Genomic DNA, 17,409 nt, shown 5'->3' on the forward strand with positions numbered 1-17,409 from the left:
GATTGCAGTGTTCATCTCATCCTCTGCCACACTCTATATTTCAAGAATTTGGCTCTCTATGGGTTCCTTGGGAAAGGAAATGGACCCAGAGATTCATATGCTTCTGTTGCTGCAGGAGCGTATCAAATCCCATCAATCAGTTGCCTGCATAGAGTGGTGCTGGCAATAGGAGAAAGCAAAGCTTTAAAACAGAGATGGATTTTACATCTTTCTCTTTTTCGCTTCTAAAAGCCATTTTTTTCATCACTGGCCACAACAGACAGGAATATGACAGACTATACAACTAAAGAGCCAAGAAACACATTAATGCTAAAATCCACGCACCAAAACAGGGGCAGGGGGCTGGATTTTCTTCAAATCCCTGTTGGAGACATCAGACTTCCTAAGAGAGGAAGGTTACTCGGAGTGGAGAAAAAGTGATGGAAAGACAGTGAACAGGTGCGCCAGAAAAGCATGAAACCTGTTGTTGAGTTCTCTGAAACTCACTGCTGGCATCTCATCCACTTATAGCATTGGAAGAGTAACAGAGCACAGGGTGTAAGTGTTCGTTGAGATGAGAGACTTCTGCAAGTAACTGAGTACCATACCAAATAAGGCTACTCTAAATAGAGCTGTTACAAAATAAATGAATCAGAGCAGTCACTCAGAGGTTAAAGTTAAAACCTCTACCCTAAGGCGGGTGTACTTGCCGTGGGTCCTCAAGGCAGTTTCCTAATCCGAAGGCATTAAAAAGAAGCCACTGTGGAAATCAGAATCTCTTCCTTTGTAAATTCAATCCATGGCAAAGGGATTTCAGCTGTGATTACTGAGTTTGAAAAAAATCAACAGTACTTAGAAATGCACGAATTGCCCATCATTGCAACTGATATGTTTCTAAGCTGTTCCATTTTGAATCAATTACCAATAAGATTCCATCCATCCCGTTGTGAATGGAGAAGGGAATGGGTAAAACAGAACAGTTAAAGTTTCCCCCAAATTTCACTGCGTGAGGAGATTTAGGATGGAGAGGTTTTAGATAAAATTCAATATGTAGTCACTATACTTCAGACACTGAGATTTTTGTGCATTAAAGTCAAAGAAACGCAGGTCAAGTTGGGAAGGCTGCACGTGCACCATTCCAAAGACCACGGTTTAGAAAATCAACCCTGTATCACTGCCACAAAGAGACCTCTACTAGCAGGTATGGAAAAGTCACCTTAGGAGCAGAAGAACTAATAATGACAAGCAAGGAAGGAAAAGACCTGGAAACTATAAATAACCTCTCTCTCATTCACAATTTAACAATTTCTGTTTTGGTGACAACGTGAGCAGCAAACATAAATTTCCACCTACAAAGGTTCAAAATTCTCCCTAGAGCTCTTAAGAGTCATCTACAAGACAGGCAATATAATCTAGTGGTTAAGGATATTACTCTGGAGCCACACACGGCTGAGTTTAAATTCTGGCTGGGTCACTTAAAGTATACTGGAACTGTGCAACGGTGGGTGAGCTATTTAATCCGTTGAGCCTTCATTTCCTCATTTGTAAAATGGGGAAAGAATTACCTTCCTCGAGACCTATTGGGTAGATGCAATGAGAGAATGTGAATAAAACCATCCACACAGTACCTGGTACAGAGTGTGCTCTCAATTCATGAAAGCTACTGCTGGTTAGAGTTGTGGACACTGAGCAAAGATAATGCTTGGAAAATTGGAAAAGTATAGGAACATCTGTCTTGGGGATAAAACATAGGGCAGAGTCTAATTTGAACACTGAGACCTAGATTCCAGAAGGAAAGGGCAGCTCCCTTTTCCTCTGGATGGTCAGGACCTCAGCACTTCTTCTTAAGGGCCCTGGGCTGCTTCTTGAAGGAGACTGAGGAGAGGATCTCTTCTCTGTTCCTCTTTCCTAGGGAAGCCACCTTCTCCCTCTGTTGCCAGGAAATAATATAAACAAAGTCTAGGGTGAAACAAAAATTTTTTTAAAATTAGTAAATTATCAAATCCAGGCTTCTGTTTTACAGAAGGAAGAAAACTAGGCAAACCAGGGCTGCCAAATGTAGGTTGTCCAGTCCTAAACCGGGCAAATCAGAGCTGAGGTTTCTGTTGTTTCTCTAAAAAAAGACTTCCCAATTTCCTCTTCCCTGACATTCAGCTCAGTTATAGGCTTTCTTTTCATTTAGTCTCTTTCTTCTTTTATTCTTTTTGTTGTTGTTGTTGTTGTTGTTGTTGTTGTTGTTGTTTTAATTCAGCCAAGCAACACCTACTAATCCTTTATGGCAGCTTCAACTAACTGGTGCAACTGGCTCATTTTTTCTCAGAATCGGGGGGGGGGGGAGTACATTGGAATATGGCTTTGCAAACAAAGAATGAATCCTCCTATTTCCTATCAGGTAAAGTCTGGATTCTTAGGGATTTCTGAGCTCTGGGAAGAAATATCAAAAGCTAACCAAAGAGAAACATGCTTGTGTTATTCCACCTCCCTGCATTCAGAAAGGCCTTCCTGTCTTCTCAGAGCAGAGTTCCTAGGGAAGTTGGTAAGGCTGAGTCTCCTCAGCCCCGCTTCTGCTCACCCCCTCTTCCTACTGTAGGCCAGTTAGCTACTCCCCACCCCTTCCCCAGATGCTCACTCAGGTTAGCATTTTGCCTCAGTGGAACCTTCAATAGCAACAGCTGTCAAAAGTCCTTTCGTCTTTATTAGCCACAGGTACTCAAATTCTGTACTGTTTCTAGCCATAGGCTATAAACAAAGTGGGGATTCCACTTCAAGTCCCAAACATTCCATTTAAAGCAAAAGAATGGGGGAGAGGCGCAATGGCTGCTATAGATTACAATTTGCAACAATTTCTTATCCAAGCTGCTCACTAAGATGAGTAATCGCTGTCAATTCAATTGATAGGAATAATAGGCACTATGCTAAATCTTGTGTTCCTGTATGTGAACCATCTCATGTAATTCTCAAGTAATCCTTTAGTGAACACATTTATTATTCCAATTTCATAGATGCAGAAACTAGGGTTGAGGGTGATTAACTAACTTGCCCAAGGTCATACAACTAGCAAGCGTTAAAACCAGGGCTCAGACACATGCAGTCTGACCCCAAAAATCTGATCTTTTAACCACTACACTGTGCAATTCATTCATTCATTGCACCAAGTAGAAATGATAATAAGATACAGTATTTTGTGAGTGTTTTGATATACATATAATTGTTATATACACATATATATGCACATATACATAGCATAGGGGCTGGCACAGAGTGCCTATTTAATAAATGTTGCTGTTTGTTATCATGGTTCTTATCATGTTATCATTATTACAGTTTTATTATTTATTAAGTGCTTCCTATGTAACAGCCATTTGTCCTTGGTTCTGGAGATACAAAAACAATGAGGACAGGTCGTTGGCCTACAGGGGCTGCGCAGAATGCAGACATCAGATGAGGGTGAGGAGCCATCACTGGAGTTTGAACCCACCTGCAGAAGTCTGTAAGGAAATAAAGCCCTACAGATAGAAACACAAGAAACCCTCCTAGGTGTGTGCTGGGCACAGTTTTGCATCTGACCCTGCCCTCAAGTTCAGCAGCTATGAATAGAGGCCTTGAATGCTAAGCTGTCTTCTGATCTATCTTGTTGACAAGCGTTTTGCCTGTTACTAAGTCATCCTTTTAGCATTCTCACATCTCTGCCAGATCAAGATCTCGGCTTAGCAGACTAGACATGGAAAATAGTTGCTAGTGCTTTCCATCAGGCTCAAATAGTAATGAGGGGGCAACTGATTTTTATTAGCCCACCAATTCAACTCACCAGTGATGAAGTTGCTTTTTTCAACCCTCATTTTTCAAATCCAGAGTTTTTCCAGTTATTTCTAGGAATGGCACAGAAAATGTTCAAAGCATAAATAACTTACATTTCCTTTAAATTCGCTAATGCCGTAGAACCCTTTCAACAGCGTTCACGCAAGCAACAATAGGTTACATCATACACAAGGACTGGAAATCACTGATCCAGGACTGCTGAACATGTGATATTAATACAAAAACTTTTTCAAGAACTTTACCAAAACTTTCAATTCTAGCTCTAAAAATCTCTCTTTTTAAAATTTTTTGGCCTTGTGTTGCTATTGCTGTTAATTTCTACAACTGCAGTAAAACTCCTTCGTTCCAACAAAGTAAGGATGGGTCAAGTGATGGCCAAAGTACTTTAGGAGAAAATGTTAATATTTCAAAAAACAAAACCAAAGTTAGGATCACAGAATCTTGTAGCTAAAGGGGCCTCACATGTCATTTGAGCCTCATCTCCCTCATTTCACAAATGAGGCACTGAGGCCTCATCAGTGGCTATAAAACAATTTTGAAACTTTTTTTCAACATTAATATGTCTGGTTTTAAATCAAATATCCCTGGTTCCAACATCAATTGCAAAACTAGCACTAGAATCTAGGACTCCTAACTTAAGCTCCTCCAGCCCTCTTTCTACCATAAAAATATGGATATAATACAGAACATGAGGGTCTGTGTTGAAAGCTTTGCAGGAAAGTGAAGACATACATATCCACATAAGTAAGCAAAGTTTCTGATATATTTTACAATTCAGTATTTCTCTGTAAGTTTGTTTATACCTGTAATTTTCTAACTAAATCCTTCTTTCTAAATAGCGCATAGGTATAGCCCCTCCCATCCTTTGATGCCAAAAAAATCAAATTATTAATTAAGTTTCTAAATTGAGAAAACTTTTCTGAACCCAGGGAAGACACCGCTGTGTTCACAATCACTTGTTGGCTCAAATGTTTGCCCCTCCCCACTACGAAATTCAGTTATTTATTTTTCAGGAGCAAGAGTGGAAGCACTAAAACACCCAAGGCACCTAGCCCCTAGGTTTACAATTCTGAGCCCTGTATCCTGGAGAGATTAAAGCTTTGGAGCAAGGATGCATCGGGACAGGACTTCGCTTCAAAGGGAAGCCATTCCCGCCGGCTTCTTAAAAGAACGCAGTTACTTCAGCTACTAGTAGTCACTTCTCACTCTGCTTTTACACTTGGTTGGTTTCTTTTTCTTTTTCTTTTTTTTAATAAAAGAATGAATTCATCGTTTTTTAATCCCCCAAGAGCAGCGTGAAGGACAATCATTTGATTTTCTTTGTCTCGGTGGGCAATGCCCGCTTTCTGGGCGTGAGCATCCCTGTCTCTTAGACACCCAGGGATCCTCCATGTCACGATCTCACAGGATGACTTTCCTTTTTAACAGACGAGCTACGATATATACTGACCCTAGATTTACCCATTTGGAAATGGTTAGGGATTAAAAGTTCTTCAAGCCATGGGATTCTTGGTTTCTAATTGCTAATGTTTGAAGTCAGTTTGATTCCTCGGAAATTTGTTCTGCCTGATGAAAGCAAAAGCTCGAACTCCCCTCAGGGCGTGAGGTGTAAGACCCTTGGGTTCATTTGCATTTCTGGTTTGCTGTTGGCGGGTTCCTGATTTGTTTTTGTTTTGTTTTGTTTTATTTGGGGGGGGGGTGTCTTTCACCAGGGCCTTCCTGGTTAGCCCAGGGTCCCCACATTTCTCCAGAATGTAAATAGAGCTCAAAACAGCGGCCATCCCTCAGGGTTTCGGGTCCCGGGTTTCCAAGGCCCCGCGATAACCCCGGGCGCACGCGGCGCGGCGAGGCCAGGCGAGGCGAGGCGAGGCGAGGCGGCTGGGCCAGCGCGGAGCCCCGGGCGCGAGAACAGGAACTCGGGCCGGCACACTGAGGCGGTGCAGCCCAGCCGCGCCTGACCCGGTCGCCGTTCCCGCCCCGCGGCGCCTCCAAGGCCCGGCCGAGGGGCCGAGGACGGGCAGACGCGGCCACGGCCCAATTCTGACTTGTGAAGGTCACCGAAACTGCTCTGTTTTCCCAGAGATGGGTTGACGGAAAGAGATGCAATCCCAGTTCCTTCTGGGGCGAAACGGAATTTGAAATTCTTGGAGAGGGGGAAGAACTGGACGTTTTCATCGTGCGTGGAGGAAAATTGGGGGAGGGGAAGTGAGTGGCAAGTAAGGGGGTTAACTGCTTCCCGGACCCCTATCCGGAGCTTAAACTACACCTCCCCAGGTGTGGGACAGTAAAAGAGAACGCAGCGGTGAGGGGATTAGGAAAATCGGTTCATCCAGTTGAGAACTAGGAGCTAAAAAAAACTCCAAGGCTCCGAGCTAGGTCTATAATAAATACCTAAATCTCTAATGTTCCCTTTCCAAGGGAACTCTACTCACCATCTGTAGTGGGTGGTTTGTGTTTTTGTTTTTTAATCCTCTAAAGTGTATGGCAACATTTTGGAAACTGTCAGCTCATTTGAGCCTTGGCAACTATATTGTAGAAAATATACGACGACAAGTAAGAGGACGCTTTTACATACATTCTTTATGTTCTTAAATTAATTTCCCCAAATCACGATGTTTCTCTAGTTATTTCTATAAGCCATTTTTATTATTAAGATTTCTTAGTTATTCCGTTTGCTTTCTACATGGAAGAACAAGAAACCACTTTTTAGAATAAAAAGCACCATTCTGCCCATCCAAAATTAATACAAATTACAAAATTAAATTTAGTTACAAAAATTCCACTCTCCCTGTTCCTTTAAATAGCATCTGTACAGTCTCAATTTCTGGTATTTTGACTGGTACTTTTTTTTTCCCCCCCCTTCTTTTTTGAGACAGAGTCTTGCTCTGTCGCCCAGGCTGGAGTGCAGTGGCAGGATCTCGGCTCATTGCAACCTCGGTATCCTGGTTGAAGCGATTCTCCTGCCTTAGCCTCCCGAATAGCTGGGATTACAGGCCCCCACCACCACACCCAGCTAATATTTGTGTTTTTAGTAGAAACAGGGTTTCACCATCTTGGCCAGCCTGGTCTTGAACTCCTGACCTCGTGATCCACCCGCCTTGGCCTCCCGAAATGCTGAGATTATGCCTGGCCTTGACTGGTACTTCTGACTTTGGTCACAGTCATCAGTTTATTTACAAGTTAAATGACAATGCCCATTACCTGGAAGTTTCAAAACTGGGATACTCTAGAATCGTCCCATGATACCTAGGGGTGACAAAACTTTTGGCCTCCCAAATTTTATACATTCCCAATTTGTTAAACTGGTCACACACACACACACAATGGCAGTTTCTTGTCCCAAATTTTATCTACATCCAATTCAGAACTGACATTTTGATGTGAATATAGTGTTCTGGTGATATTATGGTGTTCACACACATAAGTTTGTGTATAAACACATACATTTGTGAACATATGTTTTATACACTTATCCATAAAATATATAAAACACTAGCTAATATTTAAAGTATAAAATGAAAAGTAGTCATTTGCAAGGCCTGTTTTCACTTCTGGTATCAAAAGCTCATCACCAGTTTTGCAGTCAGCAAGATATCTTGCCTAAAAGTGAAGCCATTAATGGCACTGAAGAAATGTTGATTGGTCCTCACCAGTTGCTTGAATTCCCCTTTTCCCATTTCACAGCGGGTCCTCCCTACCAAATCACATTTTCCACCTCTGACACTTAGAGCAAGGGCCTCACTTAAATTAACTAATGATTATCCTTCCCCCAAGAAGTGTAAACAGGACCCTAATTTATAAATTTGCTAATTGCTGTTCCCAGTGCAGACCCCTGAGTATCTCAGTCATGCACATATAAAATTCCAGACTTACTAGAAACCAGGAACAGCGAAGCAAAAATAAACTACACGGATGAGAAAGAATAAGGAAAAGAGATTCCACATTCCACCAGTTCCTTAGTTTTCCCTTTTGTGAAAAGTATCTCAAAAGGTCAAAACATAAATCTCAGATGGGAAAATCATTTAAATATTTTCTCCTATTGAACAACTTTATCTTTTGAGAATATGAAAGCAATAACCAGCTATGCTCCCAGAATAATAATCGAATGGAATCCTGTTTCCAGAAAGGAGAAAGGTATATAGCATGGCAATCTGCCCTTTATCCCTGTGGAATTTGCACAGTTTGGCCTTGCTTTAAAAAACAAAAAACAAACAAAACAAAAAACTATAGACACCCTGAGAAGGAATTCACAGATTTAAGAGGTAATTGTTTTTCTCCCGGGTGTGAGAAATAAAGTTCTGCCAGAGTCTATAATCAGGATCTCAAAGCAGTCCTCTCATCTTGTAATTTTTTTTGGCAATAGAACGATTGCGATGGACCTGAAATATTTCACTCAATAATAGCATTGAGTGACCTAAGAGAGGACTGGATGAACACAATGTTTAGGCCTTCTAAGCCAAAATGTATTTGTCCCTTTCTCCTTGTGGCCTAATATGAGCGTTAATGACGAGGGGCTCGTTTCCATGTTTACACTCATGAAGAACAGTATACAGATCAATGGAGAACACAAACCACAATACCCAGTATTTTTAGTTTTGGTCCCCAGTTTAGGCATTGCATGCCATTCTTCACTCTCTCCTCACATGCTGTCTATATTAAAAGCTATTTTAAACGAATTTTCTTTCATAATTAAAAGATTTTTATACCATTTGAAGTCATTGGTATGGGAGGTGTCAGAAAAATGTCAGACAATTTGTGTCACCATCATTGCAGTCTGAATTCCTGCTTAAGAAATTTAATTCTCCCTTCCTCCCTGCATGAAGGTTGCCCCCATGAAACTTTCCTTCTAGGAATTTCACCTATACAAATCAAGATACCCAAAGTGGCAAGCTCAGAGCCCAAATATAGTGCTCAGTAAGAAATAACGTTGAGTTGGGAGTAGAAGATCTGAATTCAGAATTGCAGCGCCCGTAGACTGTGTGTGAAGTTGCCTGGAAAGCCTTCGCTGCCCATGAGGTTTGTGCTTCCCCAGCGGGTCTCTGAGGTGCAGAGGTGGACGCCAGAGGCGGGTGAGGGGTCGCCCTGCACTTCGTGGCAGCAAAGGGAGAGACCTGCACACCCGCTTGTGATCCCTGGGTCTATCATTACTGGCTTCTGAAGCGCGGGAACCTAGGGTGGGAAGGGACCTTTGGAAATGCAAACCACAGACCATTTTACCTCCTCCCCATCACAGTCCAAACTCTGCATCTGGGTTTTCCCATTCACTGAACTTCCCATTGCCCTCGTGCAATTTTCCGTGGTCACTTCTTTGGGTGGGAACAGGTTACAATTACTTCCCTTTGCCTACTGGTTTGTATTGTGCCACCGCGCAGGAGCCGGAGTTTTACCTAGAATGTCTTCATAACCATCTCAGCTGCCCGGGAACCCAGCCCCGCGCACCCAAAGGGCTTCTAATTTGGTAAGATCAGATCAGTGCGCAGAAAAAGGCCCTTGGCGGTCATCCTCTCAGCGAACAATACTACTCACTGGCCCATGACAAATTCGGGCCTTATCTCCCTCTCGCTTCCCTTCACACAAGGTCACTTACCAAAAGGGTGACCTCCGCGGAAGACCGTTTTAACCTGACAAGCGAGTGCCTTGCGTAGGTCCACCAGGCCTCACCCTTGACTCCTCGAAGCCACGAACCTCCAGGCCAGCACCAGTGCAGGGGCGTGCACAGCAGAGACGAACCAAGGTTCCTTATCCCTGGACTCTACCCCAGCAGACCCTCCGGCATCTCACTCTACGCGTTCGCGGAACACCCTGTCCCTGCGGTCCGAGCTCCGGCCTGTGCCCTGGCTGGCGCTTGCCCCGCGCAAACACACACACATTCTCCCCCGCTGGCTTGAACTCATCCCTTTTTATTTGTTACTTAAACGTCAGTGAAGAGTCACTTCCTCCGTGTTCACCCTGTTTCCCTATTGGGGGTTGGAGGTGGGTAGAGAGGTGATGTCAGAATTAAAATCTCCGAGTTTTATTTTGAGCAAACAAACCATAAACTGGCAGATTAATTCATATGACCACTTGATCTAGATAACTCCAAAGAAAAGAGTGCCCTGGGGCGGCCGCGCTTACTGCACGGGCTCTTCCTGTCTCATTTCACTAGGAGTTGAGCTGTCGGGGCGCGTTCGAGAATGCGAGACCTGCCACGTGTGCACGTGTACGCGGAGTGTCAATCTGCCTGCGTATTCTTGGGTGTGCCTGTCTAGGTGCCCACCCGCACGCGCCACCACCTCCCCAGGCCTCTGGAGTGCAGCGGCTGCCTGGCCCGGCCCGAAGTCTCTGGAGGAGGAAATCCTTCCACAGAAGGTTTGAATTATTTCGCTCCGCGGGAGACCCGGCTTCGGCCGCACTCAGCAGATTTTGGCGGGAAAGGCCCAAGCCCTAGCTGAGGACTCCTGGTGGTGCCGGGGCTGAGGTCCGAGCGCAGATGGCGCCGCCGAGCGCCTGAAATATACTTGCAAGGCCGCAGCCAGAGCAGCTGTTCCAGCCGATCCTAGCTCTAAAGTTCCTCTGTTGCTCTGGGAGAGGGAGGGGACGAGCAGGCTCCAGAGCCAGGCCGCTCCGAGGCTGGTCTTGAGGCACTCCTAGCGGCTTCTCCAAAAGACGAGTGCCGGCGTAGGTATGACAGTGAGGGTACCTCACAGACCCTTCTCCAAAGTCTGGCGGGCCTTGGGGTTTTTCGGGGCCACCTGGCTCGGTGGAATTTTTGAAACACTTTCGAAATACATAGTTTCCTCTGTGGAATGAGTGCCTACAATGCGCAGGCCGGACAGATCCCGCGTTGCTGCAGGTTGGTGCCCCAGGCTGCGGGTGCTTGGGCGCCAACTAAAGCCAGCTCTGTCCAGACGGGGAAAGAAAAATGGGCTGTGAGAAAGCAAAAGGCCGCGATTTTGAATGAAAAGGCCACGTTTTGAATGAAAGTTAAACATTAAAATCTGACCCTAAGGTTTTCTAAAGATCGCAGAATTTTGAGGCTCAGGCAGAGCGGACTAAAAAACCGTGTCATGAGAGATGGTGAGAATACTCTAGGCATGAACGTGTGCGTGTGTGTGAGTGTTTAATTCTTCCCCCAAAACAATTTTTTGTTCTTTTCCTATTCCAGGTTTGTTATCGGCCTAGGGCGGGAGAGCCACACAGCGGCTTCTTGGCCCTAAGAAGGAGAAGAGAGTTGAAACATAATGACGCTCACCTGGGAAGAGACGCTGCCCTGGGCACAATAGGGTCGTCTGCGCTACTCCTCCATACACAGATCTTTAAATGTGACCCTGTGTGTGTTCGTTAGGGTGCTACATTACAGCAAAATAAAGGCCTAAAAAGAACTCCAGCCGCGGTCGCGCCTTTCGCTACTGCCTGAGTCTGGAGCCCACAGCGCCACCTCTTCTGCTCCCTGGACCACTGCGTCTCCACGCCAAGGTGCCCTTTTTACTAAAAGATCTTTTCTCATCCTATCAGCAAATCGTTAAAAAAAAAGTCTTAGCCATTGCGGGGGCTCCAACTTAAGGATTCCCCCGGCCCACTAAAAGGCTAGGCCCCGGCCTGCAGCCCAGCTCTGCAAGAAGCCAGAGAGTGCTGGGCTTTCAGCTTCTTCCTCCTAGACCCTTGCCCCACAAATATATTTCGTTTTCTGTAATCCAAATACCCATCTTTTTCTTTAAAAAAAAAAAAAAAAGATAACGTAATGGAAAATGACCACCCGAACTCTGTTACATAAAGTTAGTTCTGTTAGATCTTCCGCCCCACCCCCATCCCGCGGGAGAGTAAATAGAATTCGGGAGCTCAGCTCCCCACGTTTACGCTCTGGAATGGTCTCTTTTTGCCTCATTCCCTAACTTTTCTCTCTTCCGCCTCCTGAATGGGGCTCAGGCTGAGGAGAACCGCAGAAAGAGCAAACTGTGATCTGAGTCTCTAATTATGACCCCATGTATTACCCCTTTTGAACATAAGGCCCTAGACGGGCTCCGTGCGAACTGGGGCCTCCCAAGAGAAAGCTTCCCGGGGACAGGACGTCTGCCACGCGCAGCTAAAAAACTTCTGTTTTTTCCGCCGTGGGGAAAATAAAAGAAACTTAAAAATTCTAAGGTGTCATAACCCCTGCAAGAACTTCTAACTGTATGAAGGCCCACGCGAGATTTTGACAATAGATAAATGAGGTGAGGAAATAGGGTCTGGCCAGGGAAGGGAAACACACATTAGCCCTGGGTCCCTTTCTGGAATGTCCACGCAGGGGTCCGCGTGGACAAGCACTTGCATTCAAATACAGGAAAACGCTCGGACGGTCGAAATAAATCTCTTTTTAATTTTCTTTTCATCGACTAATAAAAATAATTCCCCAGCACTAAACTCAAATACCGTAACGGGCCACAAAAACACGGAGAATTCATAAAACTCTATCTCTGCAGGTCACCCGCTAATCGCATTATTATTAGCCTCGGGAGCATGGAAATTGAACTGTCACTGCCTAAAGAGAAAATGTAAGCGACAGCTGTCCCTCCTCTGAGTTGGACAGCTTTGCGGTTGGGATCCCCAAGTTCCTGAGCCCTAGGCCGTCTCTATCCCAGTGCAGGCCGCTGCCCCCTCCCCAGGCTTGCCAGCGTGCGAAGCGGGGTCTACTCCCCAGCTCTGGCTGTTCAGCAGGAGCACCTTCCAGTATGGTTTTAGAAGTCCGAGCTGGAAAGCTTCTGAAACCGCTAAACCAAGTTTCGAGCGTTGTGTGTGTGTGTGCGTGCGCGCGCACACTCAAGATTCTTCCGACAACAGCTGTTCCCCCGGGCTGTTTTTGCACAGTTGAAATCTTGGCACTTAATACAAAACGTTAAAGTTGGCTTCTCCCCTCCTAGGGTTCTGTTAAAATACAGACACGACATCCGCCCTGCTTTTTTCATGTTCCGTGCACATAATATACATGGGTTACTGTAGGACCTGAGACAAAAATCAATCGTACCCACACCCTAAATACACAGAGATGTGGGCCCTGAAGAGTGGCCCAGGGAGTAGGGGGTCTAATACCCATTCTTGTTTCCGTAAACGCCAAAGGAGTAGAAATATAATTATGTTCCACCATCGAAAAGTTGGTGGGAGAAGGGCAAGGACGAGGTTGAAAACTAAATGAGACAAACTGGTCATTCCCCCGAGACTGAGGTATTGGATTGAAGAACGCCGCGCCAGTCCTCCCGAGTTCTCAGAAGCTAGTCTCAGATCTCGACTCCCGTCGTTGCCTTCGGTCCGCGCCCCTCCCAATCCCAGGGACCGGCAGCCCCTTCACCCACGGACACCCAGAAAGCTGCGCTCTGCTCCCAAAAGAAGGAAACGCAAACAAAGAGGACTCCTTGCTTAGGTTGCCCACCAAAATGCAAGGCTCAGTTCAGCCCCAAAAATTGGTTCCGGTAAATTTAGGGAGGCTCAGGGCATTTGCGCGAAGAAAAAGAAACCTATGTTGGGTCACGGCAGGGCGTCAACGGCAAGGCCTAGCTCCTCACCGGCGACTGGCGACTGGCCCTTCGGCGTCCCCTCTCCGCCCGCCTCCCGCGGTCGGCTGCGACGCACTCACCCGGGTGAGGCTCCAGGCCGTGTGCCGCCGCGTCCTCCGTGTCTCCGAGTGGGCCCGCGGGGCTCAGCGCCTCCATGGACAGGTCCAGCCCCTTCTCCTCCCAGTCTCGCAGTTTCCGTTTTTTATTTGAGCCGATCAAGGCTTCAACGGAGAAGGCATGTGCTCGCGAGCTCAGGGCGACTGCAGATCTTCTCCTTTCACTCATTTTAGCCGCCCACACCCCTGCCTCCGCTCGCCCCCGTTACCGAGGGAGCAGCCGGCGCCCTGAAGCTCGGAGCGCCCACCGGGCCCGGCCCGGGAGAGGCAGAGGCGCGGCGGACGAGGCTGAGGCGGCGGCTCCCGGGTCTCTGCACCCTCCCCCTGCGTCCTCCTCCGCCCTCCGCTGCCGGATCGGACCTGCGCCCCTACGCTGGCCCAGCTGCTAGGAACTAGCGCCCCGAGCGCCGCCCGCTCGCTGCATGAGCGCCCGAGTCCTGCTTCCCACCCACCGGGGCAGGCGCTCACAGGCTGTGTCCCCTGAACTTCATCTTGTTTTTGTTATTATTATTATTCTCTCTCTCTCCTCTCTCTCTCTCTCCCCTCCCTCTCTTTTTCTCTCCTCCCTCTCTCTCTCTTCCCCTCTGCCTTCCCGTCCTCCCTCTGATCCAAACTTCTGGGAAACTTTTTTTTCCGCTGAATTCCTCCCTTCCCGAGGAACAGGGGGCAGGCGGTGCGCTCCTGTCCGAGGGGTGAGGGAGAGGGAGGGGGAGGAAGAAAAAGACTGAGGGGGAAAAAAGCCAGCCCCCAACCAATAGCGAGGAGGGAACAAGAGAAACCCCGAGAGCGCGAACCAATGAGAGGAAGGGAGAGACTGAGGCCCGGGCCAAGGCGGCGCGCCAGTCGTCCCCTGGATGCTCCTGGGCCGACTTTAACCCCTGGCTTCCCGGTTTCCCCATGGGTTACTCCAAGAGGGAGGTAGGACAGTTGAAAGTCCGGGTCTGATCTGCGCCTTTACAAACTCCTGCAAATCCCAAATCCATACGTTTTTCTTCCAGATCTGCTGGGTCTCATAGATGCTGCAAGCCCAGAGTCACTTTAGTTGCAGATCTGGAATTTGGGGACTCTGGCAAAATGTTAACCTGTCCAAAACGCCAGAAAACGATTATGATAATCTCGCATCAGCCCCAGGTGCTTTAGAATATGCTGGTTCCTCCTGGATTTCGCCGCACAGGTTTTTAATGTTCCTATTGAACGTTTTCTAAGCAAATCTGGGTAAGGCAAAAGGAAACAAACAAACAAACAAAAAGCTCTGTTACTAACCAGGGTCTTGTAACTGAAAATTCAAAGACCGCTTCCTCCTTGCAGCTCTACCTGGTGGAGAAGGAGACACAGGCGCCTTGAGAGCAAGGAGCGGGCGGCAGAGCGCAGCGTTTAGGGAGAGCTCCTCAGGCGTATTCCAGCTGGGCCCCGCACGCTGCAAATAAATACTCTTTCCCTATGGCCCGAACGCTGTGCTGAGCTTCGCCTATTCCGGGCTCTTGTTCCGGAGAACCTATGGAGAGGTGCCAGGCGAGAGCAACTAGGAACTTTAACATAAGAGAAGGAGCTTTTTCAAAATTCCCTGCAAATCCCGTTACCTCAAGAGCCTGGCTTTCCCGGCCAACTGATCTCCCCGCTGGCCGTCCCCCGCCTTTTTCAATCTCTAAGGACTGCATTCAATATGGATTTCTAAGGAATTTAAAATCCAACGCTCCTGGCCGTTCTTAATTCCCACACCCCTTCCCAAGTTACGCCACTGGTCGAGGACGGCAGGAGACCCCCGAGTGCAGAGAAAGCTCAAACCCGCGGCGAAGTCGGTCCTAGCCAAGCTGGAAAAACGTCTCAGATTTCGCGGACAGCGGCCTAGACACAGCCCGATCTTCAAGTCCTAGCGCCCTGGTCGAGACAGTTCTATCCTTTTGCAAAGAAGCCGGAAAGAGCTGGGTCCCGGGGGCGGGGGACAGACTGCGGGGCCAAGCAGTCCAGTCGTGACGACAGCCAGGCCCTGAGAAGTCTCCAAACCTGAAAGTTTAGGTTAGCGGGCCCACAGCCTGTTAAGATTTTTCGTTGTTGTTTTCGCGAGGCCCGGGAGAATCAGCTCTCCCACCTTGCGGCAAGAAAAGATGACTTGTCAGGCCTCTGAAACGCCGAATTCTCTGCCGGACTGCGGAGGGACCCAGGGAAATCTAGTCTTTATTATTACAGTTGGAAGTGCTCTGGTGCTGAAGGCAACCACAGTGTTGTGAATGCATCTTGGGCCTCTTTGGACAAGAGGCTATTTTTGCCCCCCACCTTCGCCCCCGCCTCAAATTAGGATCCAACCAGGATGTCGGGAAGCTAGCATCCCAGTGAATGCAAAAAGAACAATGGAAAAGTCACCGGATGAGTGTGATTCAGCCAAACCTGACCTCCCCGGAGCCTGTGTCTCAGGCTTGGAGGTCCCCAGGGAGCACGAACATGCACTCTAGGGAGCTGGAAGCAGGGTACCGGTCCCCGTCTCCTGCCGCTCTGCCCAGAGGACTTCGGGAGCCCGGATGGAGAGGCGCAGGATCTCCCACTTCAGTCACCATTTGGCATTGCTTCCAGGAGTCGTCGCTGAAAGTCAGCGCGCATTCACTGCTACCGGGCTTCAGCAGAGAAGCTGGAGACAAGGCAGCCCGGAACCCGCAGTTTCCTTCCCCAGCGGCTGGGGCTTCTCTCTTAGCTCCCAACTCTGGTGTCGCCCGGCGTTTTCCGCCTGCGGCTGGAGCCTGCAGCTACCAAGCTAGGTGGGGTAGCAATAGGGCCGGCCTCTAGACTTTCCCAGCTCTTTTCTCCTCCCCATCGCCGGTATTTCCCATCTCTCTCTGGCAGCCTTTTTCCTTTCACAGTCTCTCACAGGCCTGGTTTGGACTGAGAAGCGGGTACACCATAGGCCTCACCCTCCCTGAGACCATGAAATTTTATCAAAAAGGAGGACTTAGCCTGGGCAACATGGAGAAACCCCATCTCTACAAAAAAATACAAAAATTAGCCAGGTGTGGTGGTGTGGGCCTGTAGCCCCAGCTACTTAGGAGGCTGACATGAGAGGATCACCTGAGCCCGGAGGTCCAGGCTGAAGTGAGCCGAGATCCGGCCACTACACTCCAGACTGGATGACAGAGTGAGAACCTCTCTCAAAAATAGAAAGAAAAAAAAAAGGAGGACTTTTTGGTTATCCAGGAACCTAATTGCAGGTCTAGAGGCTCTATTGTTCCTGTGTGTCCAAGGACACAGCATCTGAGAGGCATACAAAGAGGAATAAGCAATGCCTTCAACAGCATGCATCTGCATCCTCCCGAAGCCTGCTCTCAGCAGAGTCAGTAGTCAGCGGGTAGAGTTCCCACACCCCTCCTTCAGATTGCACATAGGCTGCTCCCACCCCCATTCCACAGACACACATATCCTGGAATTGTAGGTTAGGCCACTAAAACCAATCGAACCCAAATGAAAGCAGGCTGGGTTTTAGCAGTCTTGAAAATAAGGGGTTTCCTCTAAGTAAATGGGAGGAGCAGTGAAAACTCCCGTGACTCTGTAGGAGTTAATGTAAGGTTTTTACCAGAAGCATGCACTCCTTGGTGGGTGACTCTGCTGATGGGGAGGAAAGTCTGGAGAAAGAGTAAGTGGGATGGCTTAATATGTGTACTTAGGTGTACACTGGTGTGCAGCTGAGGGAGGGTTTGGGAGATTACATGCAAGAACCTGGAAGTGTGATACAAATTTTTCTTCTACTGATTACATCAACGGGCTTTTAAAATCTCTCCTCATTATTCCAGTTTCTCTCTCTTTTACCCTTTATGGGTGGGGTGGGGTACCCAGTTTATGAGGCTAATTCCCTAGGCACTACCTATGTTTCCCTGCTACAGGCTCCAGCTTTTCGCCCTGAGTGGATCCTACAGGCGATCCACCCTGAAATGACTGAATTTCAGGGCTGTTTTAGGCCTGAAACTGGTTGACAAAGACCAAGCAAGATGTCTGCCTCCCAC

At 47.5% G+C, this 17,409-nt stretch overlaps 1 protein-coding gene across 1 annotated transcript in view; it reads right to left on the reverse strand.

Annotated features, from left to right (window-relative positions):
* Positions 1 to 14,129, reverse strand: part of TBX15 (T-box transcription factor 15) — a 106,374-nt gene extending 92,245 nt beyond the window's left edge. The window contains exon 1 of the mRNA XM_003892484.5: positions 13,388 to 14,129. Coding sequence (XP_003892533.2) covers positions 13,388 to 13,592 — 205 coding nt within the window. The 5' untranslated portion in view covers positions 13,593 to 14,129. The remainder of the gene's footprint in view (positions 1 to 13,387) is intronic.
* Between the last annotated feature and the right edge of the window lie 3,280 nt (positions 14,130 to 17,409).

This window comes from Papio anubis, chromosome 1 (assembly GCF_008728515.1).
Source record: "Papio anubis isolate 15944 chromosome 1, Panubis1.0, whole genome shotgun sequence".
Taxonomy (NCBI): domain Eukaryota; kingdom Metazoa; phylum Chordata; class Mammalia; order Primates; family Cercopithecidae; genus Papio; species Papio anubis.